Source organism: Pseudorca crassidens, chromosome 2 (genome assembly GCF_039906515.1).
Source record: "Pseudorca crassidens isolate mPseCra1 chromosome 2, mPseCra1.hap1, whole genome shotgun sequence".
NCBI lineage: Eukaryota > Metazoa > Chordata > Mammalia > Artiodactyla > Delphinidae > Pseudorca > Pseudorca crassidens.
Genome location: NC_090297.1, coordinates 74,414,892 through 74,439,368, shown reverse-complemented (window position 1 = coordinate 74,439,368; position 24,477 = coordinate 74,414,892). Strand labels below are relative to the sequence as shown.

The 24,477-nt window shown below is 38.5% G+C and overlaps 1 protein-coding gene across 4 annotated transcripts in view; it reads left to right on the top strand.

The window, feature by feature from the left end:
- The window catches only part of SYDE2 (synapse defective Rho GTPase homolog 2), a 41,124-nt gene extending 32,009 nt beyond the window's left edge, over positions 1-9,115 (top strand). For 2 of the 4 annotated variants that reach the window (XM_067726753.1, XM_067726757.1), the window contains exon 7: positions 2,713-4,830. In XM_067726753.1, the coding sequence (XP_067582854.1) occupies positions 2,713-3,209 (497 nt within the window). In that variant the 3' untranslated portion in view covers positions 3,210-4,830. Of the gene's footprint in view, positions 1-2,098; positions 2,147-2,712; positions 4,831-7,054 lie in introns of those variants that run through there. The other 2 variants (XM_067726756.1, XM_067726755.1) reach the window with 2 other exon arrangements.
- Positions 9,116-24,477: the final 15,362 nt, after the last annotated feature.

Genomic DNA, 24,477 nt, shown 5'->3' with positions numbered 1-24,477 from the left:
TCCCCTACCCTGCATAGTACCAAGTGTGAAAGTACTTAGATGCTTAGTGTAGTGCACAGTGGTAGAAGTGCTTGGGCCCTGTAGTCAGGCTTAGATTCAGATCCGACTGTGGCACTCACCAACAGTGTGGACTCAGGCAAACACTAGTTTTCCTAGGCCTCAGTTTGCTTCTCTATAAATAGTGCCTACCTCAGGGTTTTCGTGAAGATTGAGATAAAGCATCTAAGGAAATGAGCAGAGAGTTTAGCATAAAGTTAGCCCTCAGTAAATGTGCTTTGTTACTCTTTTATTAATGTATATCTTTTGTCTTCTTTTCATCTTTCTTATGTACTGGGTTTTTACAAAGTAGTTGCTTTTTAAAAATAGAGTTGCTGTTTTAAGAGTATTGGAAATTAATGATAGGCTACCCTTTCACTTTATAGATGGGGAAATAGCTTTAGAGAGTGTGTAACTCTTAGACCAGCTGTTTGGTGTATCACATATTTTATGATGAATAGATTCGGGGTAGGGCTTTCTTTTTATTTTTCTTTTGGAAAAGCTATCAATTTTCCCTAATTCTTTTTGTGTCATTTTTCTCACTAGACTAAGCTTCATGAGGTCAGGGACTATATTTTGCTTACCCTTATATTTCCAGGTCCTAACAGAATACTTGGCACTAACTAGACACCCAATATATTGTGTTAAATAACGTAATTATACTATAGATAAAAAGCTAATAAAGTGGTGACTAAAAATATAAATCTACTGGAAGAAAACAAGATAAGAAAATAAAGTTTCTTAGTAATTATCATTATGTTTGGAAAAATTTTCAGCAAATTATAGACTGCATGTTCATTTTATCCTGTTGAAGGTAAGTAGTCCACAGTGCTAGGAAAACCAGAACTTTTCTTTTGGGGTTAAATTTAGCCATTTTATCTACATATTTAATAGGAAACCATTTCACCGTCAGTATTTTAAAAAGCTAGTAAAGTTGATTTTGTAGAAATTGAAGTTTTAGTCTAAAAGGTGTAAAATATTATAATTGTTTCTTAAATATTTTCCAAGAAAATATACAAAAATAATGTTTGGATAGGAACTTGGTTAAACAACTTTAAGCACCTGACAGTAAAATGAATGTGGGTTTTGCAGGTGAATGTCGGAAAATGCAGACAAAATAAGACAAGCTTAACACAGAATCAAAAATGTTTTACTTTGGTTGGATCACAAACCAGTCGACCTCAAGGTTAGCAGAGTACTGTAATGGGTTGGCAAAAACAATAGGCATGACACTTAAGCACTAAGAAGAACAGGAAAAGCACAGAAAATGAAGGGAGGAAAGCAAGGAGATTTAGAGGAGATAAGCAGTTTCAACAGAAGAAGGAATATGAATAATTAAACAGTGGAAAAATTCAGATATCAATTCTGCAATTACATCAGTTAATGGCATAGGACATTCTATATTAATATTGTTATTAAATATCAAGGTAAAGTAACTATCAGACCTTTATTTTCTAGAAAATTTTAGATCAAGAGGTTTTAGCTGTCATAATGATCTGTAATAACCATCATAAAAATGAAAATAAACAAAAATGTTAAAGACATACCTATACAAAGTTATCAAGTATTTTAATAAAATAAGTTAAAAAAATTATGCAATCTCTGAAAATGTTATAAAATCACTGTATGTCTGGAAAACTAGAACCATATACATGTTTGTATTATTCTTCAATTATTTTACACAGTAGGAAACAAGTATTTATTAGATGTTGGAGAGTGTAAAGTTGGTGCGTTATCACTGATTATATGTTCCCTTTACCTTAGTGAAGGGAAGTATTAATGGAGAATAAACAAGCAGACAGGGAAAGGTATTATGGACAGTTTTTAATAGCCGTGCCTCAACATTTAAATTAAGTCCATTTGACAAGTGTTTTGTTCAATACACACAAAAGAATAAGCTGTAAAGCCTTGGTTTGTTGTGAAATAATGTGTCTCCATGGTAATATATTTGGCCAGTGCAATGCATACTAATAGGGGAAATAGTCTTAATATGAGGAATGTTATTTGAGATTGTTAGATTCCTAACCAGAATGGGAAAATAAAATATCTGTACTATTTTCAGGCAATAAATGAAGACTCTTAGTAGCTAATGCTGTATAATCAAGCTCAGGTAACAAGTGGACAAGTCTAGATTTCGTTCATTTTATCAAAGTGAAATTTGGGCTGCTTAAAGTAAATTATGACACTGCTGCTAATAGAATTGCAAAAAAACACAAAGGTTAGAACTTTTAGAGTGAGCACTTTAGATGCCTTGGCCTCATTTAGATGTTTGCAGATGAAGGAACTTTTGTTTCGTTTGTACTCCAACATGCCTTGCCTGCTTTTTGCTGTAGCTTTTTATTTAGAAGAAGCTACCAGCTTAGCTACTGTTTGAATTACATCTAGATAATAATTAACTTGCACAGAAAGTTAATCAACATTGGAAATTTATTTTGGGATGTTGTGATATAGCATGAATTAGCACCACTGAACATTCTACTGGCTTCTGTCCCTAATCTTGATTATGTCTGATGATAGAAAAAATAATTATGGAATGCTTTGTTTTGGTAGTGTGCATGTGTTTGTTTTAATGCATGTTTATAGTTGATTATTAAATGGCTTATATTTAGCTCTGTGTTTTTAAATTGGATTCATTTGGATTACTGTCGCTAAAGCAAATTTATTGTTTGTTTCTAGTGCAACGTTTAACTATCAAAGAATCAGCAAACAATTTGTTCCCAGAGCAGAAGTCTTCTCTAAATTATTTGAGGCGGAAGAAAGAACGACCTTACCTGTTAAATTTGAGTGGTACTGATTCATCAAGGGTACTTAGGCCAAGGCAAACCAGATTAGACAGTCCACTAAGTAATCGTTATGCAGGAGACTGGAGCAGCTGTGGAGATAACTACTTTTTAAATATGAAAGAAAATTTAAATGATGTGGATTATGACGATGTGCCTTCAGAAGACAGAGAAAATGGAGAAAACTGTAGCAAAATGTATGAACCAGATATCATGATTGAACAGCCAACTCCCACATCCAAAGGGTGCACATTTCAGACATATTTGACAATGCAGGCTATTGAGTCTAGGGACCGAAAAGTCAATCTCAAAGACCTACAAGAAAGTATCGATACTTTGATTGGAAATCTGGAGCGTGAACTCAAGAAAAACAAGCTTAATATGAGTGTTTGAGGTTGAGAGTTTTTTTTTTAATAATGTCTTAAGTTTCACATCAATCTTTGTCACTTTCTTCTATCCCTCACAGTGATATTTTAAGTTTTTTACTCTTGAAAGCTTCAGTTACTTTCTAACAGGTTCATGTGATTCAATTAAAAACACCATTCATTAACATAATTTTTACTTATTTCATTAGAAAATTTTTCTTGAGGTAAAAAGATAACCTGGACTTCTTGTGGATATTTGTTTAAATCTTGCCAATTCTATGGATATAACTTTAAAATGCACTTCTAAGATTCACATAAGTTATTAGCCCCTCAAGATTTTTGTACTTTATAGGAACTGCTTTTCTGAAACAGATGTTCCTTCTAGAAGAATGCTGTGGCTGCTTAGTCTGATTTGCAGTATGAGTCCACGCACACTGCAACATCATTCAATCACATTTCATTTGCAATGCAAATGCTGCTATAAGAAAACCTTTTTATAAATAAAAGTAAAATTATACAAATATTAATGTATTCTGTATTAACATTCAGTAATTATTTAAATATAAAATTAAATATTTTTATAATCCCAAAAATATGTATATATTTATAAGTGCATATATATATAGGTATTAGAATGAGGGGAGGGATTGGCTGCAGAATCACATGTATCTTTAAAATATATGTCATGAGGCCAAAATCATTAGCTTAAAAATGTCCTTTTCAGGGAAATAACATTTAAGTTAAAGGAGGAGTTGCATAGAAACACTTGAACCAAAACACTAGAAACATCTAGAAAAAATAGACTTTCCTTTTTTGATTCACAGAAAGTCACAATATCCCCAGTGAGAAGTCATCCTTTAAATTGAAATCTTCTAATTTTTTAAGGGATTAGGTTTCGAGATTTCTGCACTGGTGACTTAAATTTAAAATTCTTCACCTAATCTATGTGTTTGTATCTTCTGCTTTTTAAAACAAAGTAATTATACTTAGAACATATTTATTTGTAATACATATATAACTTTGACTTTATAATTACCTTCATTTGTTTCTAAAGAAATCTTGCCAGCATACTACATGTTATTGATTTTTAAAAATTAACTTATTTTGGCTAATTATATCTTCAAGATAGTCATTATAGCAATCACAACAGTGTTTGAAAATGTAAATTTAGAAGTTTTTTTATTAAATCAGAATGTATTTTTTTAAACTTTTATACCTACAGAATGTGTAATTTAAAATTATTAATAAAATTTGAGTTATCAACTTAAAGATGTAGCAGCCATTAAAAAAACTGACTCCTTGATGTTTTTCTAAATGTTAAAGTATTTAACTATTTCTATGCAATATACATTGATAAGTGGAACACCTTGTTATTTAATTTGAAAATTTACTTGTTAAAAAACCAGATAAATAACTATTTTTATATGAAATTTTCATTTTTAAAGCTTTGCATAACAATTCAGAAGAATCCCAAAAGAATATGTGACAGATATATATATATTGAGTAAACAGTCAATAGAAATGTACCTAAATATTTTGTAAGAAGACTGTGTCAGTCTTCTTCTTTTTGTTTGCTATATCATGTATATTGTATGAATTACTCAGTTGTTCCAGAAATGTAAAAGCTTTATTAAAATATATAACCTTGGTGTCATGCTATTAATTATTATAATGATTTTTAAGGGTCACTTATTTTGAAGTCATTCTTTTAAAGCGAACATGTTAAAGTATTGGACCATCATATATTATCCATAAATATATGTAATAATTTTTTTTTGTCCAAAATTGAGTTTTCCAGAATCTGCAGTACTTTAAGGGCCACACTTATTTTGTTACGTTATTTTGAATGGGAATAGTTTTAAAGTTGATCTCTGCCATCTTAAGTAGAAAATACTAAACATTGTTGTTTAAATCACTGTCATAATAAACCTCTTATTTTTTTTATTTTTTAAATTAATTAATTTATTTATTTTTGGCCGTATTGGGTCTTCATTGTTGTGTGCGGGCTTCTCATTGTGGCTTCTCTTGTTGCAGAGCACGGGCTCTAGGCACGTGGGCTTCAGTAGTTGTGGCACGTGGGCTCAGTGGCTGTGGCTTGTGGGCTCTAGAGCTCAGGCTCAGTAGTTGTGGCGCACGGGCTTAGTTTCTCCGCAGCATGTGGGATCTTCCCGGGCCAGGGCTGGAACCTGTGTCCCCTGCATTGGCAGGCGGATTCTTAACCACTGCGCCACCAGGGAAGCCCAATAAACCTCTTTTATTGACTCTGCTGTATTCAGAAGTGCTCAATAGGTATATGCCTTTATTTAATATGGCCTTTTACTTCAAATCTATTTTGAGCTTCTATACCTCCTTTTTGTAATCTCGTGGGATCTTCCTGTACTGTTAGACAGTCAACTCTCATTCCCGCCTAAGCCTGCCAGCCCTAATGGTTTTTAGGATTAAAAACAATTTTAGTTTTAGTGCATGTACCTGAACAAAAATTTTAAACAATTCAGGTAGATGGAAAATAAAAACTAAAAGTGTTCCTCTCTGACATCCACATCAATCCCACTTCTCGGAGGAAACAATCACTTTTTATTCTTTAGGTAGCTTCCTCTGTTACTCTAGGTTTACTGCTGCTGTTTCTTGATTTGTCATTTAAGTGATATCTGTTAGTTGCCCATTATGAGTGATAAGCAATTTATCTCACTCCATTCCTCCTCCCCATTTATTCTTTTAGTTTTCCTTTTGGTTTCCTCTATAACTTTGTTATTCCTTGGTCCATCAGTTTTAAACAGTATCTCTTGACTCCATACCATTGTGGAAATGACCAGCCCTGTACTTACTTTCCAAATCATTACTGCCCTTTACCTTCAACTTCCATAAGTTATACTATTAGTTTATATAATCAATCATTAATAGATGTGTATTGTTTTGGGGAACTATACTTGACGTATGTTTTTCCTTTATATATTGATGCTAAAAACTATAAATCAATAACGAGCAGTTGTGCTAGATTGTGCAGAAATATTAATGGGTAAACCAGGTGATTCTACAATATCTCTAATCTTATATTCTTAAGTCTATATACTGATTTAAGCAGAATACAAACTAAAGGTCAAATGGATTATTTTACCTTATAGCCATCAATTTCTCCAAATCATACTGTGTGTTACTTGCTTCATAATTGGGTCATGGCTTTTGAAAATTTTAATTTTTCCTGGAGTAAGAAATTACCTTTTTTTTTTGGACAGAAGAAAAATACTTCCTTTACTACAATACTTGCTTTATCATTGAATTACCAAATTTGTTCAGAGTGCTTTTAGCTCTCATCCTGAAGTGTATTATTGCCTTTATTTTCTTTGACAGAAGAAAAATATTTTCTTTACTATAAACCCTGAGATCATTTTAAGCTGCTTAATCAGCTTTATCACACTTGGGCAAAGTGATTTTTAGCTGTTATCTCGGGATGTATTTTCTTTGCACTCCTATGTGCTACTTTTTTTGTTTCTTATTGTTTCGTGACTTTTTTTTTTCTTTTGGCCTTGCCACGTGGCATGTGGGATCTTAGTTCACTGACCAGGGATCGAACCCGTGCCCCCTGCCGTGGAAGTGTGTAGTCTTACCCACTGGACCTCCAGGGAAGTCCCTCCTATTCTTTCTTGTTTTCATTTTTTTTTGTTTTGTTCGCTGAAGTGTATTTATAAGTTACCCCCCCCGACACACACACACGAACCTCCCAAAACAGGGCACATGGGATATAAACTTTGAGTCCTTACCTGTCTGACAAGGCCTTTATTTCTTCCCCATACTTCACTTTGATTGGACTTGCAGTTCTAGGTTCAGACTCATTTACCTTTAAAACTTTGAAGACATCTCTCTATTATCTTCTAGCCTCCAGCTTTGCAGTAATCCAGGCAAGAAAGAAGGTGATTCAGACCAGGGAGGAAACAATAGAAGTGATTGTATTTTCAATACTTTTTGAAGTAGGAGCCAAAGAAACCTGCCAGTGCACTGTGAGAGAAAAGAGTAAGACCTGAGCAACTGAAGGATGGAGTCGCTATCAAATGGGACTGACATGACTCTACTGTATTTTTTTAAATGAGTTCCTTGTAATGGATGTTGTTATTATTAATACAGTGGTTATGGAAATGCCTTATAAAGTCCTGTTAACTATAAGTACTAATGCTTCTGTACCTGGTGATGATGCCCATAGAGTCACTTCAAGAATAAAAAAGCAAGAAGACTTCATATATATCTAAGCAAAGTCCCACATCATAACTGTCTTTGGAAATTTTCAGATTGTGTAGCTTTATATTAGGGATTCTAAAGAAACAGGTTTGGGAGTAATACGGTTCCTGGAAAGAATTTAGTTCCAAACCACAGAATGACTTTGAGGCTTAGGATTTTATAACTTTAAAACATCAATTTTTAGCTACTTGGATAGTGATAAAGTTGTAGTATGTTTAATAATCAACAGCAAGTCCTAATTTGGGTCTTGCTGACCTGAGGAATCTCGTACAAAGAGGAATGCCCTTTTCTCTTTTCCCTGTCCAGTGTGCACTTTGAATCCAGTAAGGCTCATACGTGATTAAACACTGAAGTGCTATCATTCCTGATTCAAAGTCTGTGACAGAAACATCAGATTGTGCCCCAGCTTCCAGGAGTCAGACAGCAATTAGTCAGCACCGTTTCTCTGAAACTTACACAAAGGTAAATTCTATGAAAATAAAAAAGAGATTTAGATGCTGAGCAGTGACAAATGCCCACAACAGTTCCCTAGACTTCATCTCGCCCTGTTGCCCCAAACTTGGAGTCTTTCTCTTACCCCTTATACACAACCTGTCAGCAGTTCTGACTATGATATCTCCTGAAACTGTGCACTTAAGATTGTCACTACTAACACCCTAGTCCAAGCCACCGTCATCTCTCAATCGCTTCCTATTTCATCTCTTTGCCATCACTCTCCGCTCTGCACACCCACAATCCATTCCATCCATTGAAGCTAAAGTAATGTTTAAAAAAGATAAACCACATCCTTTCCTGGGCTTTTTCCCTTGCTCTCTGTGCTTCAGCAATACTGCAGACCTCATTTCTGTCTTAGGATCTTTGCACTTGCCATTCCCAGTGTCTGGAAAGCTCCTTATCTAGATCTTACTTGGGTGGCTTTTTTGTCATCTCACATCTCTGCTTAAATGTCAACCCAATCAGTAACTGCTTTGAGAATTGGGGGAGGAAGAAGATGGAGATTTCTGTTTCTTGTAACAAGTACAAAATAGTTATGCTATTAAATGATTAAACTATAGACATTTATAACTTTGGAAAATGTTTCCTGCCTTATTTTTATCAAGACGTGTATCAATATCTGAAATTACCTTGTTTATTTGATTATTATCTGTGTCCACCCTTCTTGAATGTAATTTCCGTGGCGGTAGGGACCTTGTATATCTAGTTCATTGCCATAGGCCTAGGACTTTTAACATAGAAGATGTTCAGTTAATTATTAATAAATGAATGAACAAAAAGGGATTCTTAGAGAATACTTAGAGAATGCTTATCTTTTTTATAAAATTTATTTATTTAACTTATTTGTTTTTGTCTGTGTTGGGTCTTTGTTGCTGCGCACAGGCTTTCTCTAGTTGTGGCGAGCACAGGCTACTCTTCGTTGCGGTGCAAGGGTTTCTCATTGCAGTGGCTTCTCTTGTTGCGGAGCACAGGCTCTAGGCTCACGGGCTTCAATAGTTGTGGCACATGGGCTTAGTTGCTCCACAGCATGTAGAATCTTCCCAGACCAGGGCTCGAACCCGTGTCCCCTGCATTGGCGGGCAGATTCTTAAACACTGAGCCACCAGGGAAGCCCTGAGAATGCTTATCTTTTGTCAGGAAAAGACGAAGGACTATGTGATGCAATGTCTCTGTAATATTTCAAATATTCACTCCTGAGCAATAAATCATTTGTGGTTAAGAAAGTAATGCCTTCTCTTTCTTTCTTCCTTTCTCTCTTTCTTTCTTTCTTTTCTTTCTTTCTTTTTCTTTCTTCTTTCTTTCATCTCTCTCTTTTTAAAATAATTTATGTTTCTTTTGGAACTAGAGTGGCATTGGGAAAATTAGTGACTTAAAACGTTAGTGGATTGGTAATTTGGGGTAATTTTTTGTAGTAATTTTTTGCTGCAGAGTTCAGTAGAACCAATTATTTAAATGATGTGTGAAAAAGTACATCTCACCATAAGAAAGGAAGGTTTCTAAGAAAGCTTTTGCTAAAATGCATCATTTGTTTCTTTACAGAAATTGTGATGCACAATATCCTCTTAATTTTTGTGCATTTTTTACTAGAACTAGAAAAACCTATTCATTTTATCAAAAAATATTTTCATAAAGTTGAATGAACCCTATAAATATTTAGAGTTCCTTTTTTTTAATTAGAGAGAATAGCAGAGACCACTGTGGGAGCCAGACACTACATTTAATGTTTTTATTTTTCTCAAACAAGTGTTTGTTTTAACTAAGTGAAAAAATGCCTAAATATTGCCCCTGAGTTGGGTTAACCTAATCCTTATTTGTTTGATAAGGCCATTGGCATGCTTTTAAGTCAGTTGAATTAATCTTTCTTTTTTGGCTTAATGGAAGTATTATGTAGTGAAAACTTCGTGTTGGCCTCAATATTCTACATATTTCTTTGACTGGAAATTCTACTCTTCAAAATAAGCTCTTCCAACGAGAGTTTAAGATTCCAGCTTTAGAAAAGTACAATGGATATTAAATCAAGAAAAGGGAAAGTTCTTTGCATTCAAGGTGTTTATGTGAAAATGATGAGCCTGCAGCTCACATTTTTTCACAGCAACAAGATACTGAACAGTGACCCTTTGTTCCTGACCTTTGTTCAAGAAAAGGGATCTCTTTGCATCTCTTCTTGCCTGACTTTCCCCCCTGTCGCCAGTGTAAAGCCCACATTTTAACCCAAGAGCAAGTTTGGATCATTAGGTAAGTGAAAACAGCTTGTCTAAACCAGGTAGATGAGAAATGTCAGAGCATGAAGTACCACCTGTCCTAGGTTATGGATCTGTGTTTGATCTGTACATGATGTCAAAAGTCACCTGCAAAGTCAATCAATCTACACATAAAAGAAGGCACATTAATATCTTTTTCCATCAACATTTTATTATGAACATTTAAAGTATAAAGAAAAGTTAAAAATTATACAGTGAACACTCACATATCTATCATCTAGAGCCTATAATTGTAAGCATTTTGATGTATTTGCTTGATCAAATATCCATGTATCCACCATTATCTCTCTTAATTTTTGGTACATTTTACAGTAAGTCACAGAATTCCTGTACATGTCACAATGTGTCATTTTGGACGCCACAAAAAATTGAATCGGAGATCAACTTTGTGTGATTATAATTAACCTCTAAAAGAGTCATGGAATATGTGAATTCACTGCAAATCCTAGGTTTCATCATCATTAGAAAGATCAATTGCTATGAAAATCCTCTAAAAAGTAAGGCGTACTTTGGATGTCTTGTGTTCCTTTCCACATTACGTTTAGCTATCCCAGACTTCCATCATTCACAGACAACCTCTACAATTTCTGCCATATTCAAGTACCAGGTGTAATATTATTTTCTAATTTTCTCTAAAATTTTTTTCAATTAAATTTATTATTAAAGTAAAACTTCATATTGCTACCATAAACGGAAAACCAGTATCATTTGTCATAAACAAGTTAACTACATATATTTTTTCAATACACTAAAACAAATTCATAATGTACACCTTGGCATGCATACCACACTTAGGGCAATACTGAATTATAGTCCCTGTTCTATCCAATTTTCCTACCACAAATATTGGGACATGCAAAGTCAAAGCTGAATTGGAAGTTGTACACACAGATGACACCAGGCTGTTCTCTTTTTGAGGGACAAAAGCACCACATGCAGATTTGCCCGAATCTCACCTTGAGCTGGCAATGAGAGGGGTGAAGGGTTTCCTAGCAGGGCTAGGAAGGATCTGTCTGCAGCCTGTCTGACATACGTCCCAAGCAGGATCCATTCTTCATGAGCCGTATGCTGTCAACCCCAGTGGTCCGACAGGACCTGCACCAGCAGGAACAGAGCTAAAGTCCAATCCTTGCAGCCTGAGTTCCTACTCTGGGGACTTCTCAGCGCTGTGGCCCTGACCACATTTTCCATTTTGTTTCCTCTTACACGTTTAGCCCTCTCCTGCCAGCACACCTTCCTCTCGACTACCTCTGCTAACATAGGTGAGGTAGGAGACCGTCAACACGCCTATCTTTCCCTCCTGAAATTAGAGCCCATCAGATTCACTACTGATAAAGGCAAACTGGACAATGTGACTTGGGTCTATGGTGAACTGGGCTTCTTTCTACATCCCTGTGATCTGATTGTCCCCACCAGTCACTGGCAGCACTGGTTAAAATCAAGCCTCCCCTGGCAGAGGTAGAGCCTGTCAGAGATATAAAAACAAGTGCATATTACCGACAGGCTGGCTCTGAGCATGAGGGAACAGGGAAGCACCCAGCCAAGGAGGCTCGTGTCTTGCTCCACTCCCCACTCGGATAAGTCCATCTTCTTGTGACTTGGGGAACAGTAAATGAGGGGCAGAGAGAAGCTGAAGAGTTCCTCCCGTACTCTTTCCCCTTGAGAGGTGGGGAAGTTCCCTCCCTTTTATGGAAACAGGAGAAGAACAGGATGTTATCGCCCAACAATTACCTCCTATTGCTTCCTCCTCCAGTGACCAAATGTCACAGGATGAACTTGGGGACCCTTGGTCAAATGTAGCAGGAAATAGAAACGCCGAACTGCATGTTGGCAGCCAAAAACAACATGTAAAGATTTTCCGGGTAATGGCTAGGAAGTTGCTGCCATTCAGCACCCTGGTTAATCTGCACGGTGGCCGAAATTCTGCTTATTCTTGCCTCTCTCGATCAGTCCTTTTCTCCTCAAGGTCCTGAGGCCGTGTGCCAGCTCTGGAGCCTCGAGCCCCAGGGGCCCAAGCAGTCTTGCCCTTCCCCCCTGTGCCCAGAAGAATCTGGTTCCCCCTCCTGCTCTGCCTCCAGGGAAAAGTCACCTTCCATCTGGTCCTACAGGCTCACCTGGAAGTATGCAGTCTCCTCGACTGAGTAAAACACTAGTGTGTTGATGACAGGGTTTAATCTGTACTTTATTTTAAAATGACAGCGAGGGAATTCCCTGGTGGCCCATGGTTAGAACTTGGCACTTTCACTGCTGAGGGCGAGGGTTCAATCCCTGGTCAGGGAACTAAGATCCTGCAAACCACGGGGGGTTGCAAAAAAAAGACAATACTGACTGTAAAATGAGAGCTTACTAAGCCCCTTTTTAAACAATATGTATGAGAAAATATCAGAGGAACTCTTTTATTTTCTCTCAGTTCTTTCTGTTGACTGTGGGCTCCCTTGCTGCTGCTGTTACGCTTCCAATGTCACATTCACTTCTGGAAGATTGTCAGCTTTTGTATGAGCCGTCTCCCTTTCCCATATCTACTTACATCCTCAGCCATCACAGAAGAGTACTTAAGCCATTATCAGCTCTATCCTTAATGCATTTATACAGGGCCCAAGTCACAAAGGGCTTGGGTTTCTAGCAAATCACTTAATGGAAATTTTATGAAAGTCAGAATTGCATATGTAAATTAACATATGAAGGTCTAGGCTAGCCAAAACAACATTGAAAAAAAAAAGAACAATGCTGGAGAACCAATACTACCTGATTTTAAGATGACTTATAAAGTGATAGTAATCAAGACAGTATGGTATTGGCATCAGGATAGATGAATAAATCCATGAAACAGAATAGAGAGTTCAGAAACTGACTCATACATATATGGACGACTGATTTTTGGCAAAGGGAATCCAGGGGAGAAAGGATAGGTTTTTTAACAAGTGTTGTTGAAACAACTGGACATTCATATGCAAAAACAAATCCCACCTTCAATAATATATACAAAAATCAGCTAGAAAAGTATCATATATCTAAATGTAAAGCCTAAAAGTATAAAACTTCTAGAAAAAAATCTTGGGTTATGCAAAAATTTCTCAGGTCACCAAAAACACGATCCATTAAAAAAAACACAAATTGCTCAACTGAAATTCATCAAAATTAAAAACTTCTGCCCTTTGAAAAACACTGTTAGAATGATAAGATAAACCAGAGTGGGAGTAAATGTTTGCATGTATTTGGTAAAGGACTTGTATACAGAAAACTCCCAAACCTGAATAGAAAAAGAAAAGAATGAGCAAACTATGTGAACAAACATTTCATGAAAGAAGATATGTGGATGGAAAATAAACACATGAAAATAAGCTCAGCAGCATTAGTCATTAGGGAAATGCAAATTAAAACTACAGTAAGATACCACTACATCCTAATTAGAATGGCTAATTTTACAAGACTGACCACACTGGTGAGAATGTACAGGAACTAGAACTCCCATCACTGCTGGTGGCAGTGTAAAATTGTTTGGAAACATTTGGCAATATCTTAAAAAGTTATATCTATCCACACCATATGATCCAGACATTCTACTCCTGGATATTTATCTAAGAGAAAAAAAAAGCATATGTCCATAAAAAGGCTTGGACAGGAATGATTGTAGGAGAATAATTTGTAATGAACCCAAAGAGGAAACAACCAGTCCAAATGTTCATCAAACAAATTGTGGTATATCCATATAATGGAATACAATTCAGCAATGAAAAGTAATGAACTAGTGATACACACACGGATGAATCTCAAAAGTGAAAGAATAAGACAAAATAAGTATATACCATACAATTCGATTTATATAAAATTCTAGAAAAATACAAGTTAACCTATAGTAATAGAAATAGCAGATTAGCAGTTACCTGGGAACTGAGGGGAAGATGCTAGAGGGAGCTATTAAAAAGGAGCATGAGGAAACTTTTGGGTTGATGGATGTTTATTTCTTGATTTTGGTGATAATTTCATGCGTGTATACATATGTCAAAACCTAACCAGTTGTATATTTTAAATATATACAGTGTGTTTCATGTAAATTATACCTTAGTAACACTGTTAAAGGTGTGTATGTGTGTATATTTGTGTATTGTACATATGAGATTCAAGTAACACAATATTCTGAGATTCATAGCATAATATGGCCTGTGAGAGCAGGAACTCTGGAGCCAGTCTTGGTTTGTGTCTCATATATCTTGGAACAGTAACTTGATTTTTCTATGTCTCAGTTTTCTTGACTGTAAAATGGGGATGGTACCCACTACTTCACAGAATCGTTGAGGGGATTAAAATATATTAAAGCATTTAGGGGTTTCCCGGGTGACGCAGTGGTTGGGAGTCTGCCTGCCAATGCAGGTGACACGTGTTTGAGCCCTGGTCCAGGGGGATCCCACATGCCGCGGAGCAACTAAGCCTGTGCACCACAGCTGCTGAGGCCTGCGCGCCTGGAGCCCATGCTCTGCAACAAGAGAGGCCAATGTAATGAGGGGCTCATGCGCCGCAGCGAACAGTGGCCCCCGCTCGCTGCAACTAGAGGGGGCCCGCACACAGCAGCGAGGACCCAACACAGTCATAAATAAATAAATAATAAAAAATAAAAAAATAAAAATAAAGTGTACAATTCAATGGTGTTTATTAAAAACATTTAGGAGCATTTAGTAAGGGTTCATGAGATGTTAGCTATCGTTCTTAGTAGGGTGGCATCAATGAACAGTTTTCAGCAGTAAAGACAACCACTGTCAAATCATAAAGGCCCGTTATAAAATACTCAAGTGATACAGACCTCTTAAAAAATGTCCCTTTGCTTCAAAAAATCTCGAGTGACGGGTATAATGGATTCAAGGAGATGAGCCATGTAGCCATTAATGAAGATTAGCTGTCTTCATTAAAGCGGAATGCTCACCCACTTCTCCTCGTCTCCTGTTCCACCCCTGAGAAAGATTTGGGATGGGGAGATGTCCCTGGATTATCCAGATGCACCCTAAATCTAAACACAAGTGTCCTTATAAAAGGCCAAGGGAGGTCTGACCACAGAAGAGGTGAAGGGCAGTGAAGGTGGAAGCGGAGCTGAGTGACGAGCTGTGAAGGAGGGATGCCAGGAGAAGGAGAAGCAGGGTCTCCACTGCCTCCAGAAGAAAGCCGTCCTGCGAGACCCAGTTCGGACTTCTGGCCTCTAGAACCGTAAAAGAACAAATTTCTATTGCTTTAAGCTGCTAAGTGTGTGGTAATTTGTTAGGAAACTAACACAGAAGTCTACTTCGCAGTCTTTTGCGATTAATTTTTGCTATTTTTAAAATTTGTTACTTGTTAATTGTTTTGGTTAGCTGTTTTTCTCTCAATGAATGTTTTGCAGACTTCAGAGCAAAATTGTATGTTGAAAATGTGATGAAAATATGAGTTTATCATGGCGTTTTATGACATAGGTAGTGGCTCCCTTACCTCCTAAACTCACCTGCTTCTTGCCTTCCCCGTCCCCACTCTCCCTGCACCAAGCTGCTGGGGCGTTGCTTCACTTCGGTCCTACATCTCTGCAGTGAAGTTCCCGCTCCAGAGAACTCCCTGCTTCCCTTCTAGCCCAGTGGTTCTTGGGATGAGAGGTGCCAGTTTTGCCCGCACTTCCCCCACAGGGACAGTTGCAATAACTGGAGACATTTTTGTTGTCACAACTGAAGAAATGTTATTTGCATCTAGTGAGTAGAGGGATACTGCCAAACCTCCCATAATACAGATGACAGCCCCTCACAGCAAGGAATTATTCAACCCCAGATGACAACAGTGCAAAGGTTGAGAAACCCTGTTCAGCTCCTCCATCCCAGCTCCCCTTCACCTGCCTAACTCTTCAGGCCTAAATTCAGAAGGAGCTTCCTCAGAAGCAGCTAGAATAGATGCCTTCCTGTGATTGCTTGGTTCTCCTATGTCTGCTGCTTTTGACCAGTGATTCTTAACCCTGCCTGAGCATCTGTCCTTTTATAGTCACCGCAGGTCGTTTTCACATGCAAGCCAGGCTGAGAACCCCTGCTCTAGGCTGGGGTTCTTCGGGCTAGTTGGTGGCAAAAGTAAAGCAACCTGGGCATGTCCAAGCTTAGAATGCTGTTTTGCAAATGCTTGCAGGTCTTCGTTCCTTTCTAAGGCACATTTTGCTTGAGCAAGAGTTTTGATACTAGAAAATAAAATATTCAAAATAAAATATTCAGAAATATTTCTCTAATATCTTTTATACTTGCATGATATTTGTTTAAAGCCAACAGATTTTTTAAAAGCTGGCTTTGGGCTTCCCTGGTGGCTCAGTGGTTGAGAGTCCGCCTGCCGATTCAGCGGACACGGGTTCTTGCCCCGGTCTGGGAGGATCCCACATGCCGCAGAGTGGCTGGGCCCGTGAGCCATGGCCGCTGAGACTGCGTGTCCGGAGCCTGTGCTCCGCAACGGGAGAGGCCACAACAGTGAGAGGCCTGCGTCCTGCAAAAAAAAAAAAAAAAGAAAAAAGCTGGCTTTGTTTCTTTTTAATAAGAACAGTTTGCTTTTAAAAATTCAGACAATATGAAAAGTACAAAGACGAAAGTAAAAATCATCTGAACATCCAAAATATGGATTGGTTACATGTCGGTGACTATACTTTCAGACAACTCAGAGTCCATGTAATAGTTATGTAGTGACATATATGACATCTTACAAAACTGGGACCATATATGTACTGTTCTATACGTATTTTTTAACTCAGTGTCGTATTCTGTGTATCTTTCCTGGTCGATAAATATAGTTATACATCATCTCAACATTGAGAAGAGTGGTTCCTCCACTGTCTTCTTCTTTTACAAAATTGTTTGGGCTAGCTGTTTTAACCATATTAGCTTGGGTGAGGTATGGTGAGGGCAGACACAGATCAAGAGAGAAAAAGCAGAAAGAGTTTCACCGTTGTTATGCTCACAGTTCCGGGGGGTGAGGGGCGAGGCTGGGGGATGCAGCTACCACGCAAGGCCATTCAGGGGAAGCACCGGGGTAGGTTGTGAGACCCGTGGGCAAGAGCCTTTATTGTGATTCCTGCTGGAGGAGTGGGTGAGATGGGGTAGGCTGGCTTAGGACTTGCCTTCTTTGATTTATTTAATCAGTACTTTGTAATTTTCAGCATAGAGACCTCCACATTAGAGAGCAATTGTAAATGGAAGTCATTTAAAAATACATCCTGTCAAACTGCTTTCCACTCCTCTGCTGTGCTGCTTTCTCTAAAACTTCACCAATACTGGGAATTATTAATCTTTCTTTCCTAACCAATGTACAAGCAAAGAAGTACATTTAAAAACAATTTTTTTACATTTAAAACCAAAATTTAAAAAAATGTACTTCTTTTATTTGTTTTTTGGCCATTTGTATTTCTACATTTATAAATTGCCAATTTTCTACTTAGACATTGTTTTCTTAAGAATTTATAAGTTATTTGTGTTGTAGAGGTACTGATCCACTGTCTAGTTTGTGTTGCAAATAATTTTTTTTTTTTTTTTTTTTGCGGTACGCGGGCCTCTCACTGCTGTGGCCTTTCCCGTTGCGGAGCCCAGGCTCCGGACGCGCAGGCTCAGCGGCCATGGCTCACGGGCCCAGCCGCTCCGTGGCATGTGGGATCTTCCCGGACTGGGGCACGAACCCGTGTCCCCTGCATCGGCAGGCGGACTCTCAACCACTGCGCCACCAGGGAAGCCCTTTTTTTTTTTTCTTTAAATAATTTTTCAAATTAAAAAATGCTTATTGAACTAATGCATGCTTGGGTAATTGTTACATGCTTACACGGGAGTATACACAACTAAAAACTAAGTCAGCTGCATGCTTACAATTTGTGCACTCTACTGTTTGTAACACTTCAGTAAAAGGAGGATAATAAGTAAAGAAATGCATGTTTCCTGTAGTAATTACAACAATACAGAGGAGTATGCAGTTGAAAGAATATTCTTTTATGCACCTCTTTCCCCTCTTTACTTGCTTAAAAGTAATCCTGCTCACCAGAGGTTTGCACTACTTATAGTTTGATATTTATTAAGGACCTTTATCAAATTTTAAGGTGCATAGCACTTATTTCATTCTGTTTTCTATTGTAGTCATTTGAGTATATAGTTAATAGTCTTACTAGATTATATGTATTAAAAGCAGAGACACTATATACTATGCTTCTTATAACCCTTCCTTGAACAAAGTAGGGATAGAAATAAATAAATATACTATTTTGGAATAATTTCCATAATTATTGACACATTATAGGAAACTAACATTATTGAGGATCTACTATGCTTTGGACACTGTACTAGGAATTTTTTATGTTCTGTCTCATTTAATCATCACAAGAGCCATATAAGGTGGTTTTTCCTGTTACCTGTAGTTATGTAACAAACCACACCAAAACTTAACAGCTTAACATAGTGACAGTGTTTACTTTGCTCAAAAATCTGGTCTCTGGCAGATCTTGGCAGGGATAGCTCCTCTCTCTTCCATGCAGCATCAGCTGGGGTAGTTCATTGGCTCAGGGCTAGAATCATCTGAAGTCTCATTCATTCACATGCATGGTGGTTGACGCTGGCCTTTGGGTGAAACTTAACCTGGGGTTGTTGACTAGAACACCTACATGTGCCTTCTCCATGTAGCCTGGACTTCCTCACAACATGGTGGCTGGGTTCTAAGAGTGAGTGTCCAGTGAGAGTGGGCCAGATGGAAGCTATATCCATGTTGCCCTGTATGACCTGGCCTCAGAAGTCATGCAGTGTCATTTCTGCTGCATTCTATTCTTTGAGGCAACCACAAAGCCCCACCCAATTTCAAGGGGAGGGGAAATAGAGTCTTTTTTTTTTTTTTGCGGTACGCGGGCCTCTCACTGCTGTGGCCTTTCCCGTTGCGGAGCCCAGGCTCCGGACGCGCAGGCTCAGCGGCCATGGCTCACGGGCCCAGCCGCTCCGCGGCATGTGGGATCTTCCCGGACCGGGGCACGAACCCGTGTCCCCTGCATCGGCAGGCGGACTCTCAACCACTGCACCACCAGGGAAGCCCTAGAGTCTATCTTTTGATGGGGGTGTGGCAAGGGTTTTAAAGAGTTTATGGGACCAGAAATATTGCTGCAGCCATTTTTGAGAATTCATTCAGCCACAGCAGAAGCTTGTCATGGTTAAATCTCTAAAGCTTGTAAGTAGCTCAGAATTCTCTCTGACTCCAAAGTCCTGATTCTGATCCAGATACTTCTCTTACTTTGTAACTTTGAAAACTATTAACATCACATTGTCAATTCCTTTTTTAGTCTCCAAAACAAGTTCTTGTGAGCACTGTTCATTTTTCCATAGAAGGACTACACATGAATTATTATTTTTAAAAGGCATGTAGGTACTATTCTGCTGCATTAGATACTAATTCATTTTAGAGCATTTTTGAATTCCTGGTAGCTTTTTATCCATGGAAGGGGAATAGCATTTTCCAGGAAGCTGAGGTAAGAGAGAGCACAGCACTTGTGGAGAACAGTATGGATTGCAATGTCTGGAGGGGAAGTGAGGGAAGCCAAACCTGTAAGATTGAAAAAGCAAGCAGGCTGTGTCATAAGCAGGCAAAGAACTTAGACCCTATCCTGAAGCCAATGAGGGCCAGCCATTGAAAGATCTTAAGTGGGCAAGTGATGGGGCTCAGATTGGATTTTTAAATGACCACTTTGGCTTTAGTGTTGAGTACTTAAAACATGAGATTTGGAGTAATATGTAAATCCCAATTCACCCACTTACTGAATAAGTTGGACTTTGCTTGGAATGTAGTGTACTCTTTCAACCCATAGACCCAGGTAATTTCCAATTTAGGAAAGTTTTTTTTCTTTTGATATCTTTAGTTATGGCTTTTTAAATTTTCCTAGTGTCCTATTAAATGTGCACAGATTTAAGTCCAGTTCCTGATTTCCAACTAACAGTTATGCACATGTGTTCTAATGAGACTGTCCTCTCATTCATCTGACTTTATCAGGATGGGCTAGGCTATGAAGGGGTAACAAATAAACCCTGATGTCTTGGTGGTTTGATACAATAAAGGTTTATTTCCTGCCTGTGGGAAGTCCGAAACAGGTTGAGAGACTTTTCTCTATTTTATAAATATGGCATCTGAAACATGTAACAGGGGAAGGTACAGTCAGAGGATTTCATGAGATGAGTTAAAGCAAAGCCTGGAAGTGGCTTCTACCATTTCTACCCACATCCTGTTGCTCAGAATTCAGTCATAGCCCCAACCTAACTGCAAAGGAAGCTGGAAAATATAAAGGTGCATGTGGATGTTTGACAAGCACTGGTGGTGTCTGTCACCCGCTTCCTGCCCAGATGACTATGAATCAATTAAAATTAAGATTCTCATAATGAACTGGTGCAGAATCCATTTGTTTCAAACTCTGTCTACAGTGTGTCATTTCTGGGGACTAGACCCCTCTGGCTGCACAGCCGCATCACCAGGGCTCCCTAGTTAGAGTCCAGGTGTTTTTCTGGGGTTTGCTCACTCCTGAGGCTGGAGAAGGGCAGACAAAGAAAATTCTGATAGTCTCAAAAAATAAAACCCATGCAATTGAGTGATTGGCGACATGGCTCTCTGGTTGATGCGGATGGGGTTGAGAGGCACATACAAAATGTCTTCTGACCTCTTAAACAGGTAGCTCTCTTTCCTAAGATAATGTCTAATTTTCCCCTAAGTTTCAGACTTTAAGACCCATTTAATTTTTAAGCCAAATCAATTGGCTACTAATACAGATAAATTGTTTATATTTGGTGGGGTAAGAGAATGGAACATCTTGGTTAGCTAAATATTAATTAAACACTATCAGGAATTATAATGTAATAAAAATATACTACAGTAAACATAAGTAAACTTGTTTGATGATTCACAAATCACCTTACAATTCTGAAATAGCTCACCAACTATTATTATTATTATTGTACATATTTATGTTTAAAGCAATTAGATTTTACAAGGAACTTTCATATGTTTTATCTGACTATAATCTTCATGATAATTCTGTGCAGTGGGAATTATTATCCTCATTTACTAGATGAAGAAATGGAGGATCAGAAAGGTTATTTGCCCAACATTACAAAGGTTGAGAGCGGCTGAGCTTAAACTCTACTTGGCTGTCTCTATACTAATGACCATCAGAAATGATTGTTCGGGCTTCCCTGGTGGCGCAGTGGTTGAGAGTCTGCCTGCCGATGCAGGGGACACGGGTTCGTGCCCCAGTCCGGGAAGATCCCATATGCCGCGGAGCGGCTGGGCCCGTGAGCCATGGCCGCTGAGCCTGCGCGTCCAGAGCCTGTGCTCCGCAACGGAAGAGGCCACAACAGTGAGTCCCGCGTACTGAAAAAAAAAAAAAATAGTGAAAAATTATTACAAGTTTCAGTGGTTAATTTAGCTTGTTTATTCAGGTTGAAATAAAGCAGACACCTGCCATATATTAGATTCAATTTTGAGTTGTTTTCTTTTTTTAGAGTGGTTTTTTAAAAAGGGAATTATTCTTCTTAAAAATATGGCTTCTAAAAAGGACTGGAAGATGTATCTTTAGTTGACAGGGAAGAATATGAAATCTATTTCATATCTTCTTTCCTTCTCCTCTTTAATAAAAGTATAAAAACAGTCTAGAATATCACATGTACAGGTGACTTAGAGAAACCTTATTTTCTGTCCTTTTAAGTTTAGAATGTTGGCATTATTGCAGAGAAACACAACCTATATTATTTACCATACTCGCTGCATATATTTTTAGTGTCATATTTGTGAGCAAGAAAGCATTTAGAAGCAATTACACAATTTTTTTAAACCATCAATTGCCCAGTAGATTTCCGTGGCTGGTTTCTTTGATGTTTGGGATTCTACTCTGATGGTGCAAAGTTGTTTTACATGAGCCTGTGACCCTCAAACAGTTCACCAGCCATGGAAGGAGTGAATTTATCACACATGGTTTAATTTGCCCTTCACTGAGATATTTAATTTCTGTTGCAGGGGCCTTGCTCAGTCATATAGTATCTGACCTGGCAATGGCAGCCTAGCAACTGGGTGCAGAGAAGCTACCCCAAGCAGGCTCTGGGGTGCAGGGCACAGGGAGATGTTAATTATTTACAGTGGTGGATTAGTGAGGCTGTGGAAGTGTGCTGGGGCCAACATGTGTTAGAGTCAATGGCCTTTTCCTCCAAAGCACACGCACACAATGTGTTTATCTGAGGGCCTGAAAATGCACAGGTTTAATTATACAACATTTCTTGGTGGGTAAAAAGCAGTTTGTACAGCTGAATGATAATTAAATTTAGGCTAAATAAATCAAGTCTTATTAGAAAGATTAATTTTCAGAATAGTCATAAGCATTTTAGTTCTACAAAAAAGAAAGCTACCATTCAGATTTTAAATACTATGTCTAACATGTCTCGTGCTAAAATGATCATAGGCTAATATTAAACGAGGTGTGCAGAGCCCCCGCTTAGGTCATATATGGGAGTGAGAGACATTCTCATTATGGTTAATAATAACAAAAATGGGGACTTCCCTGTGGTCCAGTGGTTAAGACTCTGCACTTCCACTGCAGAGGGCAAGGGATTGATCCCTAGTAGGGGAACTAAGATCCCAAATGCTGCGCTGTGCGTCCAAAAAGTAAAATAATAATGATAATAATAACAAAAATGTGAAAATGAGAGATTATTAAATAGGACAAAGAGGAAACCCTATGGTTTCTCTGGTGTGTGAGTGTGTACACCTGACACCAAGCAAGAAAAAGAGGCACCATTTATTGAGCACCAACTATATGCCAGATGTTTTACATACATTTTTGTTGTAGGAAGTAGGTACGATTATTATCCCCATTTTACAGATAATGTAACCAAGACTTGGGGGACAGAATAGTTCGCTTAGGGTGAAGAAGCTGGGATTAGCACTCAGTTCTGCTAGGATCTCAAGACCCCTTTCTTTTCACTATACTGTACACCAGACCAAAAGACCTTAGCACAGACAAAGAAGACTGGGTTGACCCACAATGCAGTAGGCTAGAGCCGTGGGAACTGAAAGGAGACACAACACCAAACTCTGTTTTCATTCACACCCAATATTCCTACACTTTCAGCCAGAGCTTCCCAGCTTGAGTCTCAACTGTGTTCTCTGCTGGGATTCAGCAGGTCTGACCTTGTCTGCCAAATGGAGATCCAAGCCAGAGAAAAAGGCATTTGTTGGAGGAGCTGAAGAGCCTTGGAGAGAACTCATCCCAGGGAAGGAGGAGGCAGCACAGTGAGTGTGCCCAAATTCCAAAGCCTCAGTGAGCATGCTGGGTGGTCTGAGACTCACCCTACCCGGTTCTCTTTCCTCCCCTCTCTCCTTCCATGGGTAACAGACCTGCATCGAGGTCTGAAGGCTCTCCCTGGCATCTCCTGCTCAGTCTCCCAGTAAATCTCTTGCACATCTAGTCCTGCCTTGGTGTTCGCTTCTTGCTGGAACTTAACTAACACAGAGGCACTGACCCAGAACCTTCTTCCATGTCACAGGCCATTAGCATCTCTAACACATAGGGAAAAGGGAGTCTTGAGTGCCTGGTGGTTGTGGGCTTGTTTTTAAACATATGACTGTACCTTCATTCCTGGGACTATAGGACATACCTGGAGGGGCTTTGCAGAAGGATGAGATACCTGTTAAGCAGGTGGGGCAAGATCCTATGAAACGTGGGCTATGGCTATGTGACTCCATTGGGGGCCATAGGCTGGTGAGATGACGAGACCTGGAAAAACTGAGGTTATAAACACACAATAAAAATATCACACTGAACTGATAATAACTGCTATCATAGGCAATGTTTAGTTTCTATAGCAAGAATATTATAATAATATTGTATTTATAAATTAGATAAAATAGTAGCAATACATATTTACTGCTTGCTATATGCCAGACCACGCTAAGTTCTTTACTTGATAACCCTAAGGGAGACGCTTATTCAATATCTTTTATGCTAAGAAAACCTTGCTTTTGTTTGAGACAACAATGCACCAGCCCCACGTAACTCCTGTTCTCTGTAGTCCCACCTTCTTTTGCACTAAGAGGTGGCCACACCTCTGTCCAGGAGACCGAAGCAGAAGTCGGCTGGGGTTGGGAGGTGGGGGGCTGGGTTAGGAAACATGCTTCTCCTAGAAGACGACAGGGCAAAACCCCTCACCTTCTTCAGGTCTTTGCTCCAATGTCACCTTCCCAGTATGACCTACCCTGAACACTCTGTTCAACTATATACTTCAATTAAAAAAAAAAAATAGGGCTTCCCTGGTGGCGCAGTGGTTGGGAGTCCGC